Below are 24,321 nucleotides of genomic sequence, written 5' to 3'. Positions count from 1 at the left end.
AAATGCAATTATAAAAAAAATCTAAAATAGTAAAATATAAATATGTATTAAAATAATAATATAATAAAAAAAATAGAAATGCTTTATTTATTTTTAGACATTAGTATATATTACTGTTACAACTATTAATTCAACTAATAACAACAGCAACAACAAAAATATAAAATAATAAAATAAATATAAAAAAATATAAATAAAAAATACAGTCCAAAAGCATTGCAACTATTAATAAAACTTGTAATTCTAAACATAATAACATTGAATTGAATTACAATTGTATAATATATTTTTTTATTAAATTAGTAAAGGGGCTTATATATTAACAATCATCTGAGTTTGGTTTTCTCCCACTTTGCTTTAATGCCTGATCAGAAATAGTGCAGAATATGAAATATTTATTACTCACTGTGCATAACAACTTTTCTTTGTTGCAAACTTCCTAAAACTTCCGGATATAATTAGATTCCAGGCCCCACTGTATTTATAATAGTCATGCCCATCACGCTTCATTAATTTGATTTGATATGAGCGGCCGTCAGCATCCTATCAGAGCGTTTATTCTGAGAAAAACATAAAGCTTTGTCAGCACACACAGTGTTCACACTCCGGGTAACACCTTCTGCGTTCCTTACATATTCCGCGTCCATCAAAAGCTAAAAATACAGCCTTGTTAGTTTACAAGAGTTAGCAATCACATTATTGCTGCTTTGCCATTATAACAAGACTTCATCGGTTACGGGTCCCAAAAAAGGGATAGAGACCATTTGGGGTTTCCCAAAGAATCATCTCACTGAACAATTCTTAAAAAGAACCATTCTTTCGAAACACTTTAAAAATCGAAAGAACCTTTTTCCACTATAAAGAGAACATTGGAAAGGTTCCATGGACGCCAATAAAGAACTTCACCCAAAAATGAAAATCCTGTCATCATTTACTCACCCTCATGTTGTTCCAAACCTGTATGACTTTCTGTCTTCTTTTAAACACAAACGAAGATATTTTGAAGAATTTTGGTGACCAAACAGTTTATGGAACCCATTGACTTCCATTTTATTTTTTCATACTATGGAAGTCAATACGTCAACTGTCTGGTTACCAAATTCTTCAAAATATCATCTTTTTACTAGAACAGAATACAGAAACTCATACAGGTTTGGATTGGAACAACATACGGGTGAGTAAATAATGAGAGAATTGTCATTTTTGGGTACACTTTCCCTTTAAGAACTGTTGACTGAGGGTTCTTTGGGAAACCAAAAAAGGGTATTTCTATAGCACTTTTGGAACCTTTATTTTTAACAATGTGTTCTTTTCCTGGCAAAAACAAAATTGGCCTGTTCACAAGTCTTCCACAGACGGATGTGATAACAAGCAATGAATCTGGGCGTAAAACACACACCTTAAATTACACCGGATTTGCCGTGACTCCAGAGGAGCAGGTGAATTTGCAATTCCAGCAGGGGTGCGGAGCCCCGCGGACAGCATGAGCTCATCCACACACACAGAAACATGGTGAAGACGCTTTTTAAATGGCACGGCAGGGTTCAGAGAGGTGTTGTGTGTGTGTCAATACAAACCGCTTTCTTCATCTTCACATTGTTTTGACTGTAAACACTGTAGACGGATGTATACACTGCCATACTGCAATTAAGAGGAATATAAAAACACTGCGAGTTGTGCCTGGAAGGTGCACCATAAATATCTTCACATATTTGTCCAACTAGATCTTTTAATACATTTCGAATCTTCACTGTAACCTTGTTTGCAACTTATGTCTGGGAATTAAAAGTAATATAGATAGATTCTAAAAATGGTTAGCTGCTATAATGCGACGAATTCAATTTGCAGTTATGAATCATCTTTTTCACCAGCTGCTTGGAAACGGAGGTGCACTTTATATAAATACACTAAAAATACGGCTGAGATTAATTCCTTCTTGTTAGCATTTTACATTAATATGTTGAGTGACCTCAATTAAATTTTCATAAAATGAAATTTTGATTCATATTGGTACATTTGATTCATGTTAAATCACACATCCTTTAGTCACTTAGTTTATATAATGTGCATATATATATAAATATAAAATGAAAGGCAGGGTTGAGAGAGGTGATTTTTTTTATATATATATATATATAATTGAATTTAATAATGTATTATTGTTGTTGTTGTTAATAATAATACATTGTTATTTTGATTAAATAAAAAAATATGTTTGACAGCAAAACGCTGATTGTATAATTTGGTTGTATATTAAATAAAATAAATTATGAAAACTTTAAGGATTTATACTATAAGGATTTTGGTAGTTAACCATTAACATTAATCTGAAAATGTGGAAGACTATCTTTCAGTACTTGTATTATTATTTTTATTTTTAATAATAAGTAATAAAGCAAGATTAATTGGTTTTATTTAGAGCAATAGCAAATGTATCCAACCCCCCTTTTTTTAAAAATTCCAGCTTCACCCCCTTATTACTTTCTTATCAGTAAACTAAGTTTTAAAAGTTTTGTTTTGTTTGGTTGCAAACCTGTAAACAGTAATCTCACTATTTATTCTGCTCACTTGCCAAATCAATTGGCCGAATGTTACATCACCTACCTAAAATTCATGAAGATAAGGTTAATAATATTTCTCCACACATTTCAGTCCATTCCTGTGCCCCTGTTTTTAAGTGCTAACTTAAAATGTCCACCCTGACTCAGCCACGTGACCAGCCACGCACACAAACAAAATCAACTATCCATCCCACTATACACAAACATACACAGATCACTGCCGTTAGCCCTAGATGATCTTGACAAGCTGCCATGTATACATGGTGATGTTATCACCACATCTCACACATTGCGGAGCTGATGTTCCTCTGAGGTCACTGATGGGGAAGCGCACTATTGAGGCAGACAGCTGTCAGAACGCCTTCCTCGCCTTCGCCCAACTTCCTCCTCCTGCTCCTCCTCTGTCCTCCGACAGACACGGCCGCTCCTATAATGGGGCTCACATGTGGCCTCCCTGTCATTGCGATTCTTAGCAGTACGTTGAACGTGAAGGCTCTGTGAAATCCCGGCTGGAATTAAACTGGGAGGATCTATGTCGTTTGATCAATCTTGGCAGTTGCTACATGTGAGATGTGCTCTGGGAATGCTACAGAAAAACACAGGCATTTACTCAGTTAGCTATTGTTTCTAATGTACAACTGCTAGCTGAGCACAATTTAGCCCCCTACAATATTTTGTGGCAATAACCCGTACAATATATCAATAGTTGGGGAGTAGCTAACTACAAGTAGTGACGCTACTAACTTAACTATATTTTTCAGTAGCTTGTCAGTAGCTCAGTTGCTTTTATCACTTTTCCAGTAGCTAACTACTTTTTCCGGCAAGAAGCGGAGTAGCGTGACTAAAAGCTATATTCCGTTTTGCGTTTTGATGAGCCTGCAATGCATTGAAGCATCGTTGTCTTATTAGATCACAAAAATGTTGCATTACCACCATCTATTGTTTTTTCACACATCTCGCAGCTTTCCAATTCACTGAGAAGAGATCGTCTGATGATTATAAAGGACGTACAGTTAAGAATTAAAATGAATCGACTAGTAAAGTTTGCACTTCTGTGTGAAATTTATGCAAGCCGAAGTTTAAAAACGCAGTCTGCGTCGAAGACTTCAAGCAAATACAGGTGAATAACAGACTTTATTGCACTCTGTATCAAACGTTTATGATTTTATAATGACGCCGTCATAGTATAATCTGTCCCGCCGCAGTATTGTAATGAACCTAAAAGATCACCAGCATTGTTTTTGTGCCATTGCTTTGGCAAAGCATTTGTCAATCGATATGAAGCTCAAAACAATTATTCAGTTATATGTAATATGCAATGTCATTGTAAAAAATATATATATATTTAAGTAGTTTTAATATAGCTAGCTAGTTTTTTTATTGTAACTTGTAGTGTAGCTAGCTAACTACTTTTTCTGAAGGGTAGCTTGACTGTATCTTAACTACTTTAACTTAGGAGTAGATTGTAGCTTGTCAAACAGAGTAGCTTCCCCAACACTGTATATCGGTACCGTAGTGTTTACCAGACACTATTTTACAGTGATTTTTCCACATTCAAGACTGTAATGAAGAATAACAACAAAAACAAAATGTACTAACTATTTTATAAAATTATATATTAAAAAAATGATCTCGAAATAAAAAAATTTAAATATAAAGGTGAAGTAAACATTACTCTTTTTTTATTTTTACAGTAACATTGACAGGAAACAATCTTCCAAAAAGAATACAATTCTGCTTGATGCCACTACGGGTACACAAAAGACACTTACCGTATAATTTAATTTGATAGATATTCATTTATTTAATAATATCTACCATCAAAGCCGACAACCATGTAAAACTGGCCTTAAGGTGTAACTAGCAGGTTTGCATATGAAATGAGCAAAACGATTATTATCGTTAACTAAAACTATTCAAAAATGTTATTAAAATGAAGCTGAAATAAAATACTGTTACTTAAGAAAAAATAGAATGAAATAAGTTTAAATTACTAACTGGAAAGTAATAAAAACTAAAACTGAAAACAAACAAACAAAATAATAAAAATGACAAAAGCACATAACAAAATTACTAAAACTTATACTAATATTTACAATAAAAACTGAAAAACATACAAATAAAAGCTAATTCAAGCAACTATAATAGTATTTAATACCGTAATACTAAATAGGTGCTAAGAGGGATGGACAGTCAAGAGTTAAGGACAAAACACAAGCATAAATAACTTATAGGTCAGTTCCGGAAGATCCCTTGTTTACATGAATTACTCTGTAGCCTCTGGCAATCTGCATATCAAGCAGGATTTAGCAAACAAACAACTGGCATATTTACTTACCATCAATGTAGCAAGACGGGGGTTGTTGGGGGAAGATTTAGGGACAGGCCGTTTGGCCAAGACTCACTGCAGGCCAGATCAATTTAGCAGCTGTACACGGAGGAAAGAGCGTGTTCTTTTCAAAATGAACTAGTTGTGGGTTGACGGAGTGGCTAATCAGTTTTAAAGAGATAGTTCAGCCAAAAAAGAACATTATGTCATTATATACACTCCCCCTAATATCATCCAAAACTCCATTGACTTTCATTGAATGGACAAAGAAAAATTTGACTTTTCAAAATATCTTCTTTTGTGTTCCGTAGATGAAAGAATGTCATATAGGTTTGGAACAATACGAGGGTGAGAAAACAAAGACTTGTGTCTTTAATGAAAAGCCCTGAATAATTTGACTGGTTTCAGGTTCACCTGACCCAAATTAGACACATTTCTAAGAGGTTTTTAAGATGTGTTCTTGTGGTCAGAGCGCAACTGAATAAAAATATTTGTGATGTTTTTTTGTTTGTTTGTTTTTTACCCAAAAAATTGTGTGAGACATGATGCAACAGCCAAAGATGTCTGTTTAAATTTGTATGGCGGTGGACGCAGTGTTTTTAATGTGATAAATTTAGGAGACGCACCTTTTCCTGAGAGGATTTTACAGTGCAAAAAGCTAACGCACACAACACTGTCAGCATGCTAATTAAAGCACCACCACTAAAATATTAAACTAAAAAATACATACGGAGAAAAAAAGAAAGAAAACGAGTCAACCATCATGTCCTATTCCTAGCAGGCAAACATAAAAACATGCCTCTAGTTCTCAGACTCTTCAACAAACACCTACTACCTTATTCGCAGTTGTCTCAGGGGATGACAACACTGGTAAGTGAAGCTGATGCAATGATGTCACACATGCAGCAAGTCTGTGTGCATGTGCGCGCGTGTTTCTCTCACCCCACAGTGAGATGTATTCTCAACAGGTCTGGATGACACGTGTCACATTCTGAGTGCCTTCCTCCTTCATATGATTTTCTCTCCTTTCAGCCTCAAATGTTCTATTAGGGGTAAACGTGTGTGTGTGTTTGACATAGTTGCCCTGAATCCAACATGGCACTAAATCGAACATTGGACACCACTTGTCAATTAAAAGTTTTCATTTTGAAGCTTCTTATATAAATGTTTAAACAGCAACCTTATCCCTGCTACAGACTGTGTGATTTCGGCAATCCTATAAGATCATTACGAGTCACAATGTAATGCATGGAGCTAATAAACTTGGGTACAACATGTATGTAGACTGTACGATTATGACAACTATTGAATCGTAGGCTACGACGCAAGTTGGCATAGAAGAATAAAACGTCATCAACATGCGCTAGTGGTAAACAAATAGAGCAAGATGAATTGCACTTTTGCAGTTGTTTTTTACGTGCGCTGAAAAAAGTGGAGGAAGTGAAAGAGGAGAATATGGAGTTGCAGTCGTGGCTAGGGAAAAGAGACCAACTCCGCATGCCAATTTTGCAAATGGAGTTTTAAGTTTTAGCGCCATGTTGCATTGATCAATACGCCATTTCATGTTGCATTTTTATTGGCTAGTCATAGACGTAAAAGCAGCAAACTGAGATGATCATGCTAAATTTCTGACACTGTCAGAAAATGATCCCAGGCTATCTTTGGCAAGACCGTGACAACTGCAGTCTTTGAACCTCTCTCACTGTACGACTTAGGAGCCACAACTAAAGAAATCCCCACGATTGGTCATGTTTCACCTGGGGAAAGCCCAAAATCATACAATGTGTACAGGGCATTAGACATCTCTGAACATATTATATTATATTTCTATTTCAAATCTCTAGAATCTCTGTAAGATCAGTGTATGACTAACATGGATCATCATGTTTCGCACAAGCTTGTGGAGATCGTGCCAACTGAAGCGCAAGAGGAAACATTTAAAATACTCGATTTATCCCACGCTATAATTTGCCATAATTGCAATTGTGATGCCAAATATGTTGCTCTCGGTTCATTTGAGTTTACAGCATGGCAACAATGTGTCATTGTCAAACCATTCACTATGGTTGTGTAAGGCCGTGCAGACTACTGTCAGACCTCCTTGTGAGTTTTGTGCTTTGAATGTCGTCGCAATTGCCAGCAAAACTCAGAAGCTCACAACTCTCAATGGAAACACCCTCGAAGCACCCCGCTATGTTTATTTTTGTGCATCTGGAATACTTTTGTGCAACTGGGCAACAATGACTCACTGGCTTTTTGCGTAAATGGAGCAGTTTGGAAAAATTGAGAGAACAAATGAATTGACATTTGCTATCACTGCATCCCCAAGCCCTGTGCTGAAAGCATCGGATCAATGCTTGCAAATGTCCCCGGGGAGAAGTACCATGAAACGGCTCAAAGCTTGATCTTAAAAGGCTGGGTTATCGACTGATTTCTGTTCCGAAGGCTTTAACTCTCTGTCTAAAACATACAGCTTTAGCTTTGACTGGCATGGTGGTCCTCTTAAAGAGGTGAGGCGAAAGGCTGGCAGCGGACTTACCCCCGGCAGTGTCTTCTGTTCGTGGAGAGCGTTCTGGGCTTTGATGGCCGACTCACGGGCGCAGTAGGTGAGGAACGCGCAGCCTGTGTGACAAAAAGGAAAGGAGACTTTCAATGACTTGGATAGACAGTGGTCTTGAACTCTATACTGCCTGATATCGACGGGTGGCCAAAGTCATTTGAAGTAACCAAACAACCTCATTAGGACAAAAACATCAGCATGACATTTACATTGATTAATTTAGAGCAGATTTTAAATTACAAATGAGTATACTATAAGTAGAAGCAATGGAGTAAGGAAGAAAACAATACAAATGCTGCTGGTTTGATTTTCTTGGTTGGCTTAAGACAGTCTCCCAGCCTGACCAACTAAAAAGTGTCCAAAAAATTTAAAACCAGCCAACAGACCAGGCTGGAAGACCAAATAAGACAAGCTTAGGCTGTTTAAGATGGCTTGTCCAGCAGGAACCTTGCCACATTAGAGCAGAAGTTTAAGTGCAGAAAAGTATCATTCACTACAAGAGTAATGTTAGTCACACATTCCACAGGTTCTATTCTCTCGAGTTGTTGCGCACTTTACACAACTTATTCCCCAGAAAACAAGTCGCAACTGATTATAAGTCGGGTCAAAATTGCATCGTTGAGAGAGGAATAAAAACACAGATAAGTAGCATCAGTCAAATTTGATTATAGTGGCGTTCATTATAAACAAGATTCATTATAAATGCTAAACATAAACAAATTTATATAAAGTGAAAACTGAAACTACGGGCATGTGGGAAATGAGCTATACAAATTAAAATTGTGCTCACTTCTCTCATTCGGCACAAATCCATAATTACGCAAGCGTTGTGTGCTTGACATTAATTGCATTATAATTTTGGAATATAAGCCGCAGCATGTTTCAGATTATAAATAAAAATGTTACCGGAAATATAGTAATTGGAAAGTAGTGTCAATTACAAGGTGGCATTACTAAAATCCCAAAATGGCATTAACTATCCAATTAGCTAATATAAGGACATTGAGTTTCAGTCTTGACTTTAGTTCAACTGCTTGAAGGAGGGGTTTACCTCTACTGTTTTTATAAGATCATAATGTATTCTACTATTCAGAAGAAGGTCGGTCGGTTCCACCACCGAGGAACAGTGAAAGTAAAGGTTTCTGAAAGCTATTCACTGACCAGCACTGAGCAGGGAAGGAACATAAATCTGGGGAAATAAGTTTAGGGAAGAGGCCCAAGATGTTTGCTTTGAATCAGACAGACAAAAAGGAAGAGAAGATAGACTGATTTAATTCGAGCAAAGCAAAAAGCATTCAAGATTAATTTAATTCAAGATTCAAGTCTACCCACAACATTGTGTTCCCATCGAGTATCACTGATCGCCAGCACAGGAAAACGAGCCAGAACTAAGCCTCCGCGTCCCTTACAATGACAGGGCCAGAGGTGCTGTGAGTAGTCCCTGCAGACAGGCTAAATACAGACAGTCTATTTTCTAACATGGGGGAGCCTGTCCAGTCCGCTTTACACTGGATGTGCCTGTGTGTTTCTCCGTATGTGTGCTTGTGTGTGTGTTTGAGCAAGTCCATAGATCAGCCAGCAGTCCCTGTCCGAGGCTCTCGGCTGGCTGGAATAAGCCCTGACTACCCTTGACACCCTGACAGAGAGGCGAACAGTGCTGGAGAACTAGTAAGAGAAACTTTAAGTCTCTCGGGTTCCTAGACAGAGATGTGAATTCATAAAAACATGGACATATACACACCCGATTATATAACCCTTCTGCCGAAAGTATCACTGCAAAGGAGACTTTGCAGGAAAAAGATCCCTGAGCCCGTTTTTTTTTTTTTTTGTTACGTTAACAGTGCTAACTGGTATATGTATTTACAGTAAAGCAACTCTCAGATTTGCACGATAACCGACTCACTGCAATGCAGGGATCACACTTTTGTATATGTGAACGTAACTACTAAGCAGTCAGTCATCTCGCTGTCTCTTCCTTCTGTCACCTTTTCTCTCTTAACCCATGTTCAACTGCACAGAAATAAACACAGTGAATTTATTCCTTAAAGGTGAAGGTTATAACGTAACCAACGTCACACCAAACAGAATTCCTAACATTTCGATTGTTTTCAAACAAGATTACAAACATGTTTCCACTGTCCATCTGCTATTGGTCAAACAAAGAGATCACCCCAAACTCACACCACTGGTCGAGCTCAAACAAACAATCCAGAATATTAACACTTTAAGAGTTTTATAGTAGCTCATTAAAAAACTCAGTGAACTTTTGTTCCTTGACTACAGATGTTAGAGTCTATCTTCCATTTAATTTGATGCAAACATAACAATTGTGGTGGAGAAAGCGGGCAGTTTGGTATGTCATATTTTCTTGGTAGGCCACCTGTATTTTTTATAAACCATGTTTTTCAGTTTTCAATGTTTTGTCAGCTGTATGATCATCAACCAAGAACACAACACTACAAAATGTTTGTATGGATTGGAGTTCAGGCCCTAGCACTTGTTTTTAGTTGCGTCCAACAAAATGAGCCATCTATTATTACTAAGGTCAATAGAAGCCAATTTAACTCAAAAGACAGCAGATAATAATTAATAAATGCTAATAATGAATCAAAACCCACTATATGAGTCCTTGAAGTGACTTAGGGTCATGAACAGGTAATGTTCATGTCTTCATGAAAACATTGTCTTCACAGAAAGACTTGGACAAACAAACAAGCAAGTCACTTGTGTTCTTTCATATGTATTATTGCATCAGTCCCACTAACCCTGCATTGCTTTCAAATACATCAAAGCTTTATTATGTCTCAAATTCTCCCACCAAGGTTCTTTTCAATTTGTGGCGAACTTGATCTTGCAAATGCTCAAAAACCAAATTGGATATATTCAAAAGGCATTCACAAAGAATATCCAGAGTAAATTAGTTGCCCCACTAATATAAGCAAAAGAATAGTGTCTGTGTCCATTAGAGAGAGAGAGAGAGAGAGAGAGAGAGAGAGAGAGAGAGAGAGAGAGAGAGAGAGAGAGAGAGAGAGAGAGAGAGAGAGAGAGAGAGAAAGTGACAGTAAAACAAATAGCAAGAGAAGCATTTTAATTCTAATCCCTTCACTTTAATGCATAGTGTTATTGCAGCCCATAGGCACCAATTGGAATCCAAACACGTACAAATTGCTGCCCTGCTGTTGCATACCAGGCGCGCAATTTTGGGCTGGATGATGAAATTATTTGAAACTCGACATAAAAGTATCAGCCATGGAAATGGCTGACGCAGCACCCTAAGGACAGAGTGTGGAAATGATCTACCGCATTGTTTGATAAAAATCTCTATTGTTTGATCAAATGCGATTTAAAAATTAACAAAGGAAGCTGACAGTTAGTAGGCAATGGATTTTACTTTAAATCTTTTCTATATGTAGCTGAAAGGTTCCTGATAAAACACTTCACTGAATAGGAATATTAATAGAGGGTGGTTCAAAAACCTGACAAAACATTGAAAATCTGGGAGTTTTTTTACCCATTTAAACCTGGAAACGTTTAAAAAATGATAACATATTCTGCACTGTTTCTAGTTCATTATTTAACTTTTTTTATTGTAATTATATTTCGTAAATTGTTATGCTGATATATGCAAACAAATTATATAAAAATAATATGTGAAATATATTAATTAATTATAATTAAAATGAAAAATGTAATGATTAAATTAAATTAAAATTAACAAAGAGAAGCATTTTGGTTTCATACTTTCAGATGTATTTTAAAATGATTTCTCCTGAATCACCAAAACAAAAAAGTCAAAAGTATCTACTGGCAGCAAAAATGTGCCTTTCTCTATTCCGGGGCAAAAATGACATCTAACCCCCGTGCTAATAAGCAATCACACAGACAGAGGCCCATGAGGCCTGCAGGTCTGAGGAATGGAGTAGACTAGAGCTTCATGGGGAGGTAGAGAGGCTTAGCAGTAATTAAGCAAGCTGAATTGAAGGTGCCGCTCCCTCCCTCTGCTCCTGACAGTCCTCATTTGCTGTTTTTTTTTTTATAGTAAAAGCCGAACCATCACACCACTGTTCCTGCCCCCCTTCATAACTGTGTGCAAGCCCTGAACTGTGAGGTGCCTGTTAAGTGCGAAGGTCTTGGTGCTAAATCTGCTTCCGTGCCCCCATTCTCCACGTTCTCGCCTGAGCACTTTGCAACTTCGCGAACACTCCCGTCACTCACACCTCCTACTCGTTCCCGACACGTTCAAGTTTAGCTCTGAGAACAAAGGACTGAACTTAAAACTGTTGTGCAGTTATTAAGAAAATGTTTTTGATAAAGCTGTGCTGATTCAATCATATATATCGACATACAGTATTCCACATATAGTGTACACATAGACTTTTTCTCACAACTTAAGATCATTGAATCTATATTTTTTTATTTATTTTTGCATTCATATGCTTTACAAAGCAAAACAGATTCACTTTTGCATTTGGTTCGGTTTCAGTCAAGATTCAATTACAATATTGTATAAGGAGCCTTGTCAGTCTTATTTTGTAATAATAACAACATACTGTAATTTTGCCTTCACTTCTTTTTGTATTTCTCAGGAGTTACCAAAAGTAATTTCTAAGTGCATGGTCATTTTATGCGATATTATAAATGGATTGCGATTGAATCCATGGTGTTTTGAATCACATTTGCATTATGATGTGTAAGAGATTCTGCAGATGAAATGGTTAATAGACCTTATTCACAGCAGTGCCATCTTTTAACGGGAATGAAAGTGAGGCTGTGAGGGATCGACATGCATCTCTTCAGTGGGTTGTACTGTTATTTAATGTTTTTGTATTGTTCTGCTGACGAAACACAGCAAAAATATCTTTCCGAGAATCTTCAGTAGACAATAAACCCCAGACAACAGGAGCTGTGGAAAATTATAAGTGGAGCTTTATACGGCTTTTTACAGCAGATGCCATTGAAAACACAGCAAGTCTGTCCCTCACAGCCTCGCTTTCATACCTGTCATGGCGCTGCTCTAAATAAGGTCTATGCGATGACCTTTTCCTGAAAAAACAGGAAAAAAGGTTTCGTAATATTGTGATGCATCACAATTTATTGTATTGTATTGTCTATATTTGTATATTTATTCGTATTTATTAAAGCGTGTTGTCTTTGATAATGTTAATATAGTATATTGTGTTGCAGGTAAGATCCTATTAACTAAAAAAGGTAATTTATCCAAATGTGTGCGCAATTTGGCACTTTTGCAATCGTGCATGACATCACGTGAATGTTTCTTGTAAAATCTTTCGGCAAGCGGTGTCGCTTTCAGTGTCACTCGCAGTTAGCGCGTATCATGTAAAACACCTTAATGCGCTGACCGCCTCCCGTGAAAAAACGCATATGGGCTTGATTTCCTCCGAACCTCTCTCACTGTCCAGACAACAATATTGTCCCTGCCCTCGCCTAATTACTTTGTAATGAGTATTGTAATATAAGCGGTGCGCTAGCGTAACCTGTAAACCTTAATTAAGCCTGCCACCTTTAAATGTGCTCAACCTCCATGTACAAGAGCTAAACTATATGCACATAGTTGCCATTATTCAGCTTATGAATTCAAGTTAAAAGTCTTTGTGGAAAATAATGCCTTGCTTGCACACTGAAAATGTATAGCAGTTCTGAAAAATTTGATGCAAACAAAATCAGCAACTGTATAAATAGTGGAAAATTTTGGACTATATCAACTGTGGATGGAAAGCGCATATGCATACTGAATAAAGTGGCTCCCTAATACATATGCAATAGTTGTTTGTCATGGCAAGACTCAAATAGGTCTAGATCAGCGTTTGTGTTGTGAATTCGAAATATCGAGGGGTGACACTGTGTCTTGCGGCATGCTGGGAAGTCCTCAGCCGGAAAACTCTGAAGCTGCACTGAGTGCAAGAAGGGAACGGCGGAACAAAGACACTTCCTCAGTAGGCTACATCTGTTTCTCCTCTTCTCCTCTCCCTCTTTTCTGTCTTCAGAGGATGGCTGGCATGCGAGCAGTGATGCCAGCAGTGGCAGCTTAACCTATTTTCGGAAATGCCACAGATTTCTATTAATAGCCCTGCTGAGCAGCAGGCCTCTCCGCACATCCCCGACGGGTCCCACAAACCCACTGATAACATCCTCTCCCAGATCACCTTTCATCCATGCTCATGTCACAGCATCACTTCTCAATACAAAAATAAAAACAACAAGAATATTCGGTGGCGGATATTGGGATGAAGCAATCTGGGAAAGGTTCTAGTGAAATTCTACAACAATGCATGGCTAATTCGTAATAAATAAATAAAAATGGGCGGCTTACATAGGCCTATTTGTTATACCCAATAATTAAATCCACCAAGTAGTATTTTCCATAATTGACTCTAGTGAGCGCTCATTATATTGTAAAAAGAAAAAAAAGAAAAAAAAAGTTTTATTTATGTTTGGTTAGACACATATGTGTATAATATCAACATATGGGCAATCTTCTAAAACATAATCTCTTACAAATTTTTACCAAATCTCTATTGCACTTTCGATTTTGAACTAGTGAGTCGATTTCCGTATTATTTGTTGTTGACGTCAAAGCATCAAATCGACATGCATCTAATCAAAGGGTATTCTGCGAAAAATCATCTGCCATTGGTAAAAGAAAACAAAGTCCAACTGACAGTGGATGGGTTGTGGAACACCCTAGAAAAACATAAACAAATTTACACAAAATAAAAGAACCTGGGTTAACTTAAACAGTTTGTGTCAAACAATGGATTTCAATTGACTTCATGACTGATATGATCAATAAGTTATGACAATGTATGTTTTTACATTGCTTTAACTCATCAAAATAAGTTAAGTAATTTTCAACTTTTTTACAAGTTATACAAGATTCAACAAATTTTTTGAGTCAGTTTAATGTAATTTAAGTTGAACTTACTTAAACATCCAAGTTGATTGTACTTTAAATAATTTTTAAGACATTAATAATTTTAATAAAATAAAATATAAGGCAGCAACTTATTTTTTACAGTAAATATAGAAACTTTTCCGCCTGTAATGTTAATAACTTTACATATTGGTAGGCCTGCTCAATACTAAAACAACAGTTACAATAAACAACTTCGGTACTGTGTTGAGTCGTCGTTTTATGTCCAGCAAAACCAGTTCAGACCCACTGATAGAACTTCACTTTGGGTACGAGTACCTACAAATACTAACGCGAACCTGATGTTCATGCACAGTCTCATCCTGCCGTACTCTCAACATCATGACGGCGTCCCCCATCTGCCCCGCCACACCTCCCCTTTCATATTAAATCCTTTTGTTTCCACCCTCTCCTGTCTGCCGGAGTGGATCTGGCTCTCCCATCCTGTCAGAAAGGCCCGTCACTCCTCCGGTGCCTCCGGATTAAAGGCACCATTTGTTTTCAGTGGTTCTGACAATCACTCCATCTCTCTCAGTCTGTTCATCTATTGTGCTTAGCCCTTTGCCTTACTGTCATTTTTCCCTGTCCACTCGAGCTGCCTATGTGTGTGTGCATGGCATTTGTCACAGCTCTCTGACTGACATAATGGCCATGCCCTCCTTCCTGAGATCAAAGGAAGTGGAAAAAGGCTTTTCTGCTCAAATTCCAACAAGGCATTTACATATTTCCAAGCCGTTCTCATCAACGCCAACAGAATCTTTCTTTCGCTGTTCATTAGTCAACCGTGCTGAGTGTTGATTTATTTTCCTCTCGACAATAAATCTTTCGTTCAGGAAGCTTGAAAAACCAGAACAACAGTTTGACTGCAGGAAATGTCGGAAAGAACAGACATGCCGGTGTATATACGTTTCATTCTCTGTCATCATTTTCTTTTTCCCTCTATGAAAAACAGCACCTCTGAACTGACCTTGTAAAAAATGTATTGCACAAAAGACTAAATAGAGAAGAGCAACTAATAAGCTTTATCCCAAAATAATTGACCTCCATTTTGAAATGGTCCGAGAAAATGTAAAAAATATGAAGCGAGTAATTTACGCTGGTGTAGGCTGGTTTCCCTCCCTGGCTGATATACAACTGGTTTTCCAGTCAAAACAAATTGTTCAAATTTCTCTAAAATTACCACTAAGAATAGTCTGAGAGACAATCTAGGGGTACGTTTAAAACTGAGAAGTGTTTCCTCTGAGATTTCCGTGTACGGACGACACCATTGTCAAAACGATCCCCATTCACATGATCCACGAAAACGACTAAAAATGCTGTATTCCGCTGCCAGGCCATTAGATGGCGATGAAACACTATAGACTGAACACGTAATACGCATGTGCATGATGTCATCGTCTTCAGAGATTCGCATTTTTGTTGTTTATACTGAGACCGTTTTCAAAAGTTTGAGTTTTCAGGCACCCAAAGCACTATTGTTGTGTAAATGAACGGCCAAAACGCATTCAAAGTTTTCCGTTTTTAGTTGAAAATGGTGTCGTGTAAACAGCCCCGAAGACTCGCAAAGCAGCTTAGGCTGGAATTTTTTTAACCTGGTTAATGATCATTTAAAAAAAAAAAAATTGTAAACACTTCACCCCATTTACCATTGGTCAGCCAAAGAGATAGTCCCGCCCCCAAAGTTTTACCATTGGTTGAGCTAACGTTATTATGTCAGGCCGGGGTGTGTTTCCCAAAAGCATTGTTGGTATGATCGCAAGTTCCATCGTTAGCAACACAGTTCAACAAATAAATAATTAATTAATTCGCCACAGTTGCAATATATTTTCACAGACATTGAGTAACAAATCGTTTACTTTTAGTTGTATCTGCGTAATAAGCTGTGATAGAAGAATATATTTTAACATGAAAAAGAATACACATCTAAACAAATTATTTCACCTAACAGAAACATTAATTATATAATTTTCATCGCTTAAGTATAACTTAAAAAAAATGTAATATGTTTAATACGTTTATTTTCTTGGATTCTACAGCAGTGAGATTACAAATTACAGATCAATCTGGAAAGCAGAATGCCGCAGAGGGAGTCGGGTGGGCTTTCTATTAGCAAACACAGCAGACATTATGACACGTTTGAAGACCAGCTTATTATCCGCCATAAACACGGTCACAAGGGAGATATTCACAGCATCTTAGAATAGCGCATCAATAATTTCGCTTTTGTGTTTTATGTTCGGTCCACAAAACGGACGTTACGGAAGGTCACTGAACCTCTTTCCTCAGAAGGATGTCTAGAATACTCTACTGTAAGTGCCATCTCCTGATGAAGGGTAATGGCCTTAAAAAAAAACATTTTCCATCTTAAAAAAAAAGATAAATAACCCTCTCCGCATGGAGGAAAGTCCATCTAAAAGCAGGTAAAGGGGATATAAGTGGCCAGGTCACATGAAAAGACAAGTAGCTCAAAGCAAAGTTCGCTGGTAGAGGAGGAAACATCTCATCCTGACATTCAGAGCTACGGTTCCTGCCAGTAGAGCTGCTGAAGCATTGCATTTTTTTTATTAATCGGCTTTGTTGCATATTACAGAATTTAAAAAAGTTTGGGTCTATGGACTCAGACTAGTTTTTAAGTCATAAAGAAGCCACCGGACATATTTAAATTCCAAAGCAGAGCCAATGACCTCCTGTTTAAAGAGCCTGTGAAAATTGCTCGACAAGTGCAGTTTTCATTCCTTTCTAACGACAGCTGAGGGTAGGGAGGATATGATGTAATTGACAGGAGACGCAATGACATAGGCCATGTCACTGGTTAAAATTGCGTAGGCTATTTCTCTGGATTTAAACATTGTTGGATACATTTGGGATAACGTAAGGACACAACATAATATACTATATCATTGTTCTAGTGTTTTTTGGATATTTTAATGAAAAAATCTTACATATTGTGCCTTAAAGAAGGGTACTCGTCCAAATGAATAACACATAGGTTTTATCTGAAAGGCAACAGAACGATTTCAATCAAACCCTTTATAATAGTGCAAATACAACTATTCAAATCAATATTCAACAAGGTTACCTTTACATCTGTATGCACTGAACCTTTCTAGCCTGGCTTTAAATTCAAACTGTTTAATACTTTATAAGAGTATTTCTAAGATGTCGGCCATAAATGCATTAGCACAATAGGTCCCTTGAAAGCAAGTATTGACTATATAGTAGCACATGTGTGAATGTGGCGGCATTAAGCACAGACATTCAGTCAGCATCAGGTTTAAGTCTAAAGAACCTTGCATATGTTTGTGTATAGTGTTCTCCATGCCTCTTGCATTGTAAGCCAACGCAAGCTTATCCTTGGACATCTTCACCTGCAGAGTGCAAAATGTGCGTAAGAGGCTTTCAAAGCAATGCAACAATAGTCTATTTATGCTAAACGCAGCAGGAGATCTATATACCACGCTCATGTAAGATTGCAAATACAGCATAGCAAGTGTCTCTAGCTTTGCAGGCACATCTGTGGGCATAAAACCCATTTTCAACTCCATACTAAATATAAAAACTTTAATAAAATGCTGAGCTCAACTGATCAGGTGAAAAGCCTGAAGGGGAAAAGCTCACCTGTTAATACAAATCAAGAGACAGCAATTGTTAGGCCCATGGAACAGACCTCATAATAATGTTCATATTGAACACCGCAGGCTAAGATGACTCCAACATGCTTTAATTGCATAGAAGCAGCCACTGTAGAGGGACAAACCAAGTGATCCGAGCGACAGCAACCTCAGACAATAACTACAGTTGCTAATCCTCCTCCGTCATTACGGTCATGGTTTATTACCACGCTTAGCAAACTAATGCTGTGTTTTCCTGTGTGGATTAGCGAGCTGACTTAGCGCCGAAACATGTTCCCTCCCTCTGAAACCTACATATGATCCCTTTAGTCTGAAGAACTGTTAAAAACAGACGCACAAATGTCTTGTTTTCACAGCTAAATCGCTTCTCTTCAATGAAATTGTATTTATGCAAACTAGTACTGGCATCATCTGTTGCACTCCATCACGTTTTGAATGAAAAATTACATTAGCATCCTCAGCGACATTTTAGCCAAACATTTAAACAACCTTGGGGTTTACATCACCAATGCAGTCCATATTGAGACGACTCGCAAGACTGCACAATCTCTATGAGCTGACAAAAAAAAGTGTATGTAAATATTTGCTGACTTGTTCTTATCTTCACATCCCCTCATAGAATAATACATAAGATGAAAAGAAATTCCATCCTGAAGAACCAATTCTCTGTACGGTCCTTTAGAACTCATTTTCAGTTCCTGTCCCAAAGGCAGCTACATCACAAGCACAATCAGGTAGTTCAGGATGAAAAAATAGGGCCTATGATGTTGTACTCCGCCACAGACAGCAAGTTCAACTAATATGTACGCAACCAACCATAATATTCATTAAAACAACACAGCTATTCAGTAATAACGTCAATTTGTATAAGTCTTCAAGAATTACCAAGGTTTTAAGAATGATATAGCTTTCATTTTATAAATTAAACAAGCCTGTAAACTCACATCCTTGTGTTTTATTGACCACCATTTTCGACACAAAACATGCAAAATTTGCATTTGAGGTACAACTGTGTTATTAACCACATAGCCTAATTTTACTTATAAATGGAAAATCCCCATTATAAAATCATTGTTAATTCCTGAGGGAACCCAATGGCTCCAAAATGCAAATTCACTCCATGGGTTTGAAACTACAAACTGAAAAGCTCTATATTTTAGATTGATGTGACTATTCAGCTCACAGCAATGCACTAGATAAGGTGTATCCACATAAGCTTGACACCCATCAATGCCCAAGAGGACTATCCTTATTTAGAAACAGTCAACTCAGATTGGATGCTCCCTGGTGTTTCTGTGTTGTATTATTTGCTACATAAGTTATTACTTTAAATAATACGATAATTTGCATGTCACTATTGATGCAAAGCGATCAAAGAAAGATCGACGCGTGACTATCTCGTCAGAAATGGCGCGCTTTCATAACGGTCGATTGTGGTAAGTAGCTACTTTTTTTAACTTCCCTCTAAAAGTTAAAATCCAATTTTGTCATGAAAATCCACCCTGAGCTTATCATTTGTCATAGATATCTAAAATCAAGAATAAATGTGACATTTCAGCTCGTTTTCTAAACCTAAACCATTTGGTTTAGCCTAGTTCAATTTATCCAAATGAAAACGAACAACTCTCGCACATGAAGCCAATGTATATTCTCATTATTCTGACATGTTCAACACAGTTAAACCCCATATGAAGCAGGGCTTCTCACGGGGTAAATATCGTGGATGAACGCTTGAGCAAATAGAGCCTTATTAGCATAATTATAAACACACCACTGATATGAAGCCAATAGTAGCTAACTGACACTAACGAAGACAAATGTGAATATTCGGTTTCCGACACATAACGCTTGAGGAGAATGAACGACAAGAACGAGATTAAACCAAAATAGAGGTTTAATTTTTGTCTTTGTCTTCTGGTTTGAGTGGGATATATGACGTATGCAATGTCAGTTGTCAAGTAGAACGTCACGCCACAGTGTAACGCGTTCTAGTTCCGTGACGCACAACTGAACGTGTTCTAAGAGCAAATATGATCAAGGAAAGATGCGCGTTTTTCTGTAGGCTACTATTAATATTTTCGCGTGTTTCATTACTCTGGCACCTGTTTGGTTCATTTAACAGTTATATTTTGAAAAATGAGGTTCGTTATGTATTGTGATTGAATATTTCTCTTTATTAGTATGCATATAATCATAATAAAAACGCCGGTTCATCTGCGAGAACTGCATAGCCTATGTCAGATTGCACAAGGAAGCGCTGGGTGGTGGGAGTATTTCCCCATTGAAAAGGAAAGCAGACGCAAAAGAACGACTCTTTAAATATGAATTTTCTAAGCCTCTTTGCCCCAGTTTCAAATAAAAGCTTTCGAAATCAAACTGCCATAGAGAAAGGCAAGGTCCCCAGACATGCTATATGAGGGACTATACATACATGCATGCAAGCAACAATGCAAAGGTTCAAAACTGCGAAGATAAGTTATCTCTAAACAATGCACGTGTAAAACAGTGGCTATGGACCTGGTATTACAGTTTCAGCCGGCAATGGGTTTAATGTTGACATGACAGTGGACCACAAAAATGGCTCGTATGATTTATAGCCTAAGAAATATTACAATAATGCATGGTTCGTAATGGATAACGCAGAAGACAATATTAAATAAATAAAAAAATGAACATTCACACGTCTAATTATGAATGTGTCACTAGGAAAGAAAACATTATTATAGTGTTAACCACCCAAAAATCACAGACTCTATTAAGGGGAATCACGCGTTTACCTTTGTGCATGCCGGTGTATCGGTCCTTTAATACTGTCAATTCGTGGATTTTCCCAAACTGTTCGAATAATGGTTTCAGGTCTTTTTCCTCAAGGTTCCGCGGTATTTGCCCGATAAAGAGTTTTATGGCATCTTGGTCTTTCATGGTGCCGTTCTCCTGATGAATGGAGATGGATTCTGACCCGTTCATGGGATTAGGGAATGGGATCTGAGCGTACTGGTGCTGGTGCGGGATTAGGAGGAGTGGATGTTGGGTCGGTGCTGCCCCGGGTCCAGTGAAAAGCAGGCTGGAGTAAGCGGGATGGGGCGGCTGTGGGTGCTGCTCCCTTCTTGTCTCAGTCTGAGTGAATCTGGCCATTCTGAGCTGGGAGCAGACTGGATAATAATAATGACAACACACATACACACACAGGCACACACACCGTAAGAGAGAGCGAGCAGTCAGCTGGAAACACAGACTTACTTTCTCGGCGATACACATACGCACACATACACACACAGTCGAAGTGGATGTTTAGGGGGTGGGGGAGACGCCGCGCCATTTGTTGCTCCAGAGCGACACCCAGTGGCTAACGCGTGCTATCAGGCCCACACTCAGCGTGGATAGACTAAAAACACTTCAGTTTTCGTCAGAGTACTTTTGTTCCGAACAAAAACAGGACAACAAAAAGGATTAGACGTTTATAAACCATTTAAGCCTCTGAACACGGAATAAAATACGAGTGCTTTGGGCAAAGTGGACGTTTAGAAAGCAGCGCAATGCAAAGCTGAATGTTGTTTGTTGTGCAACATCCGGGTAAATTTATATTAGGCCTATACAATTTGGGTTTGAACAACATCCACTCCTAACGGAAGTAGACGTGCTGTTCACAGTTCATCATGTGGATTGACAGTCTATAGGTGATGGCATCTATCATTTAATTGTATTACCCATGGCAGTTTGAAATTTAGTGAAATATTTAAATGTAGAAATGTGTCATTATAGTGTCTAAATGTGTCATTAATGTTGTTAAAAGGGCATTTTAAAGTCACAAAGAATTACTAATAAATGTATAGACATAAAATAATGCAATAAACTAACTATACAACATAAAATGTAACATAAAGCAACTGCACATTATTTTATGTCTATTAAACTTGGAGACGTGATATAGGCCTATATAAGTCTCCAAGTTTCTTTTTTACATTTCCTGTATTTTTAACAGGACTTTTAACTTGCTTTGTTAAATATAATTTATGTTCACGGTAAATTATAATGAATACTTTTTAGTTAAATTAAACCTATTTTTCACAGTAATTTATGGTAAAATTGCATGTAGGCTATTTTTCTGATGAATATATATATAAAAAACTTAGTAACTTTAACTGTAGAATTGTTACATTTTCTTTCCATTAAAATGACTAAGATATGTATAGTGTAGTGCCATGATATATTCTTTATAACTTTGAATACCATTTTTGGCCTTTTTTTGTTAGGGGGCTTACAGTGCGAGGCTTTCGATTGAATAATAGGTAGCCAGAAATATGATAATAACGTTTACACAATCTTTATTTATTTTTTGCATTTTTGTAAGTGAAGCCATATGAGAATGAATCGCATATGCTGACATTATCTGTCACCATGGTTACAGGTGTTATTCAAGGCCATTCTGAGAATACAGACGGGAATTGATCTTAGTTGCCTGTCCATAAAGATAGCTTTTGTCTATATTATACAACACAACTTGAAAGACTCATTAGTCGATGCAGTTGTCAGTCCCAAATACTGAGTGTGTGAATGTAGCCATGTTTTATAAACTAAAGCGAACAGACGCAACACTGAGACTTGCATTTGTTTCTGTTCTCTTTTACTTATAAAACATAGGAGAATGGCCTTTGATCAGGTTGCTTTTATCTGTCAGAAGTAGCTAGCAGCATCTTTAAATAAATCTGTTGTTTGTAGAAGGCCTGCTTAGATCCCACCTCGTTGACAAAACGCAACAAGAACATCACTTAAAAATTCACTGCTCACGAGGAAAGAAGTCCTTGCAGGACTAACTAGACGTTGTTTAGCTAGACCTCAATAACTGCAGAATATGTATCCATTTCCATGCATATTTAATGTAACCATTCATGCAAAGTTCCAAACAGTTGCTCAATTAAAAGAAAACCGTATTTTTTATGCTGCTCTCTAAAGTAGCTGTCACATCGCCACCCTGGTGTGAATCTTGAATTTGTGGAAAGAATGAGAAACACAACATCAGGCTTTTGTAAACTGGCAATATCAATGTTTCTAGGAACCAGAAGACAAAGCAATTTCATAACTACAAGTGATAGAGCAATATCTACACTTCATCCTCTTGGCAGGAAGTGGCATTGAACTTTTATATAACAGATCAATACCTAACTCAAAAGGGGCCTTTCAAAATGATATGTGACAGTCCAAAATTGTGCAATATCTCAGAATGAATCAAAGTGTTTAGTTTTTTTGTTTGTTTGTTTTTTTGTCTTTGTAATTCTTTTTTTTTAAATGCTTAGCCTCTCTTGCAACTTTTTTGTTACAGATCTTAAAAAAATATATATCTGGCTCCAATTTAGTAATGCACTTTTTTACGATCCAATCAATTATTGATTTATAAAATCAAGCATTGCCCTATTTTAATTTTTTTTATATCCTGAAATACATTAGATTATGTATTTAATCTATTAGGATTAGTCGGTAATTGCGACTTTTTATTTTGTGAGATATAAATATTATATATATATATATATATATATATATATATATATATATGCCTATATCGTAATTCTGACTTTACAACACACAATTGTGAGTTTATATCTCGCAATTCAAACTTTATAACAAGCTAATTTTGACTTTATTTCTCAGAAATGTTTTATTCTGTTTTATTCTGTGGCAGAAACATTCTTCCATATTTTAATCATTTGTGCGTACAATCAAATAACTGTCAAATAAAAAAAAATACAACTGTGGCTCTTAAAATTCATTCAAATACATAAATGTACAAAGCAACATTCAGGATAAAAGTTCCCTCTGAAGACACCAGATGAAGAATTGTGTGTTTAAAGTCACAATGTTACGGAATTAGCGACATATCTATTTTTCCCCCCGCATTGTTACGTGCTGAGTTATTATCACAAAAGAAATAAATGTTGGGCTGGTCTATTTACGAATTGCACGCACATGAATGCCAGCACAAAGACGTAAATACGAATGGGAAGCGCGGGACTTTCTTTGAGCCCCAAACTTTAAGTGTTGGAGCCGTCAGTGACAAACATGTAGCTACCACAATACTTATAGGTAGTAGCCTATTTAGCAGTGACATTGTCAGGCTTTTTTATTTACAACAAAATAAGCTAATTGCCTGCACAAAATGTATTTGTCGTTGAATCATTCAAATGAATTGAACATTAAAGGCTAACTAAACCCTAAAACAACTTTTTTTTAGTTAATGATCTGTAAGACTGGGGCTTTAGTTAGGTTAATGCTGTTCATTGATTCAAGTAATTTTTTGACATTTGGGTATAAAG

General features: G+C 37.1%; 1 protein-coding gene across 21 annotated transcripts in view; it reads right to left on the bottom strand.

Annotated features, from left to right (window-relative positions):
• celf5a (cugbp, Elav-like family member 5a) overlaps positions 1 to 24,321 on the bottom strand; it is a 226,891-nt gene that overhangs the window by 178,997 nt on the left and 23,573 nt on the right. For 17 of the 21 annotated variants that reach the window (XM_079593245.1, XM_079593242.1, XM_079593226.1 and 14 more), the window contains exons 1-2: positions 20,791 to 21,251; positions 7,430 to 7,512 (exon numbers count right to left, since the gene is read on the bottom strand). In XM_079593245.1, the coding sequence (XP_079449371.1) occupies positions 7,430 to 7,512; positions 20,791 to 21,148 (441 nt within the window). In that variant the 5' untranslated portion in view covers positions 21,149 to 21,251. Of the gene's footprint in view, positions 1 to 7,429; positions 7,513 to 20,790; positions 21,293 to 24,321 lie in introns of those variants that run through there. The other 4 variants (XM_079593235.1, XM_079593239.1, XM_079593215.1 and 1 more) reach the window with 3 other exon arrangements.

This window comes from Phoxinus phoxinus, assembly GCF_949152265.1.
Source record: "Phoxinus phoxinus genome assembly, chromosome: 20".
Classification (NCBI taxonomy): domain Eukaryota; kingdom Metazoa; phylum Chordata; class Actinopteri; order Cypriniformes; family Leuciscidae; genus Phoxinus; species Phoxinus phoxinus.
The sequence above is the reverse complement of the archived record's forward strand: the minus strand, read 5'-3'. Positions and strand labels throughout refer to the sequence as shown.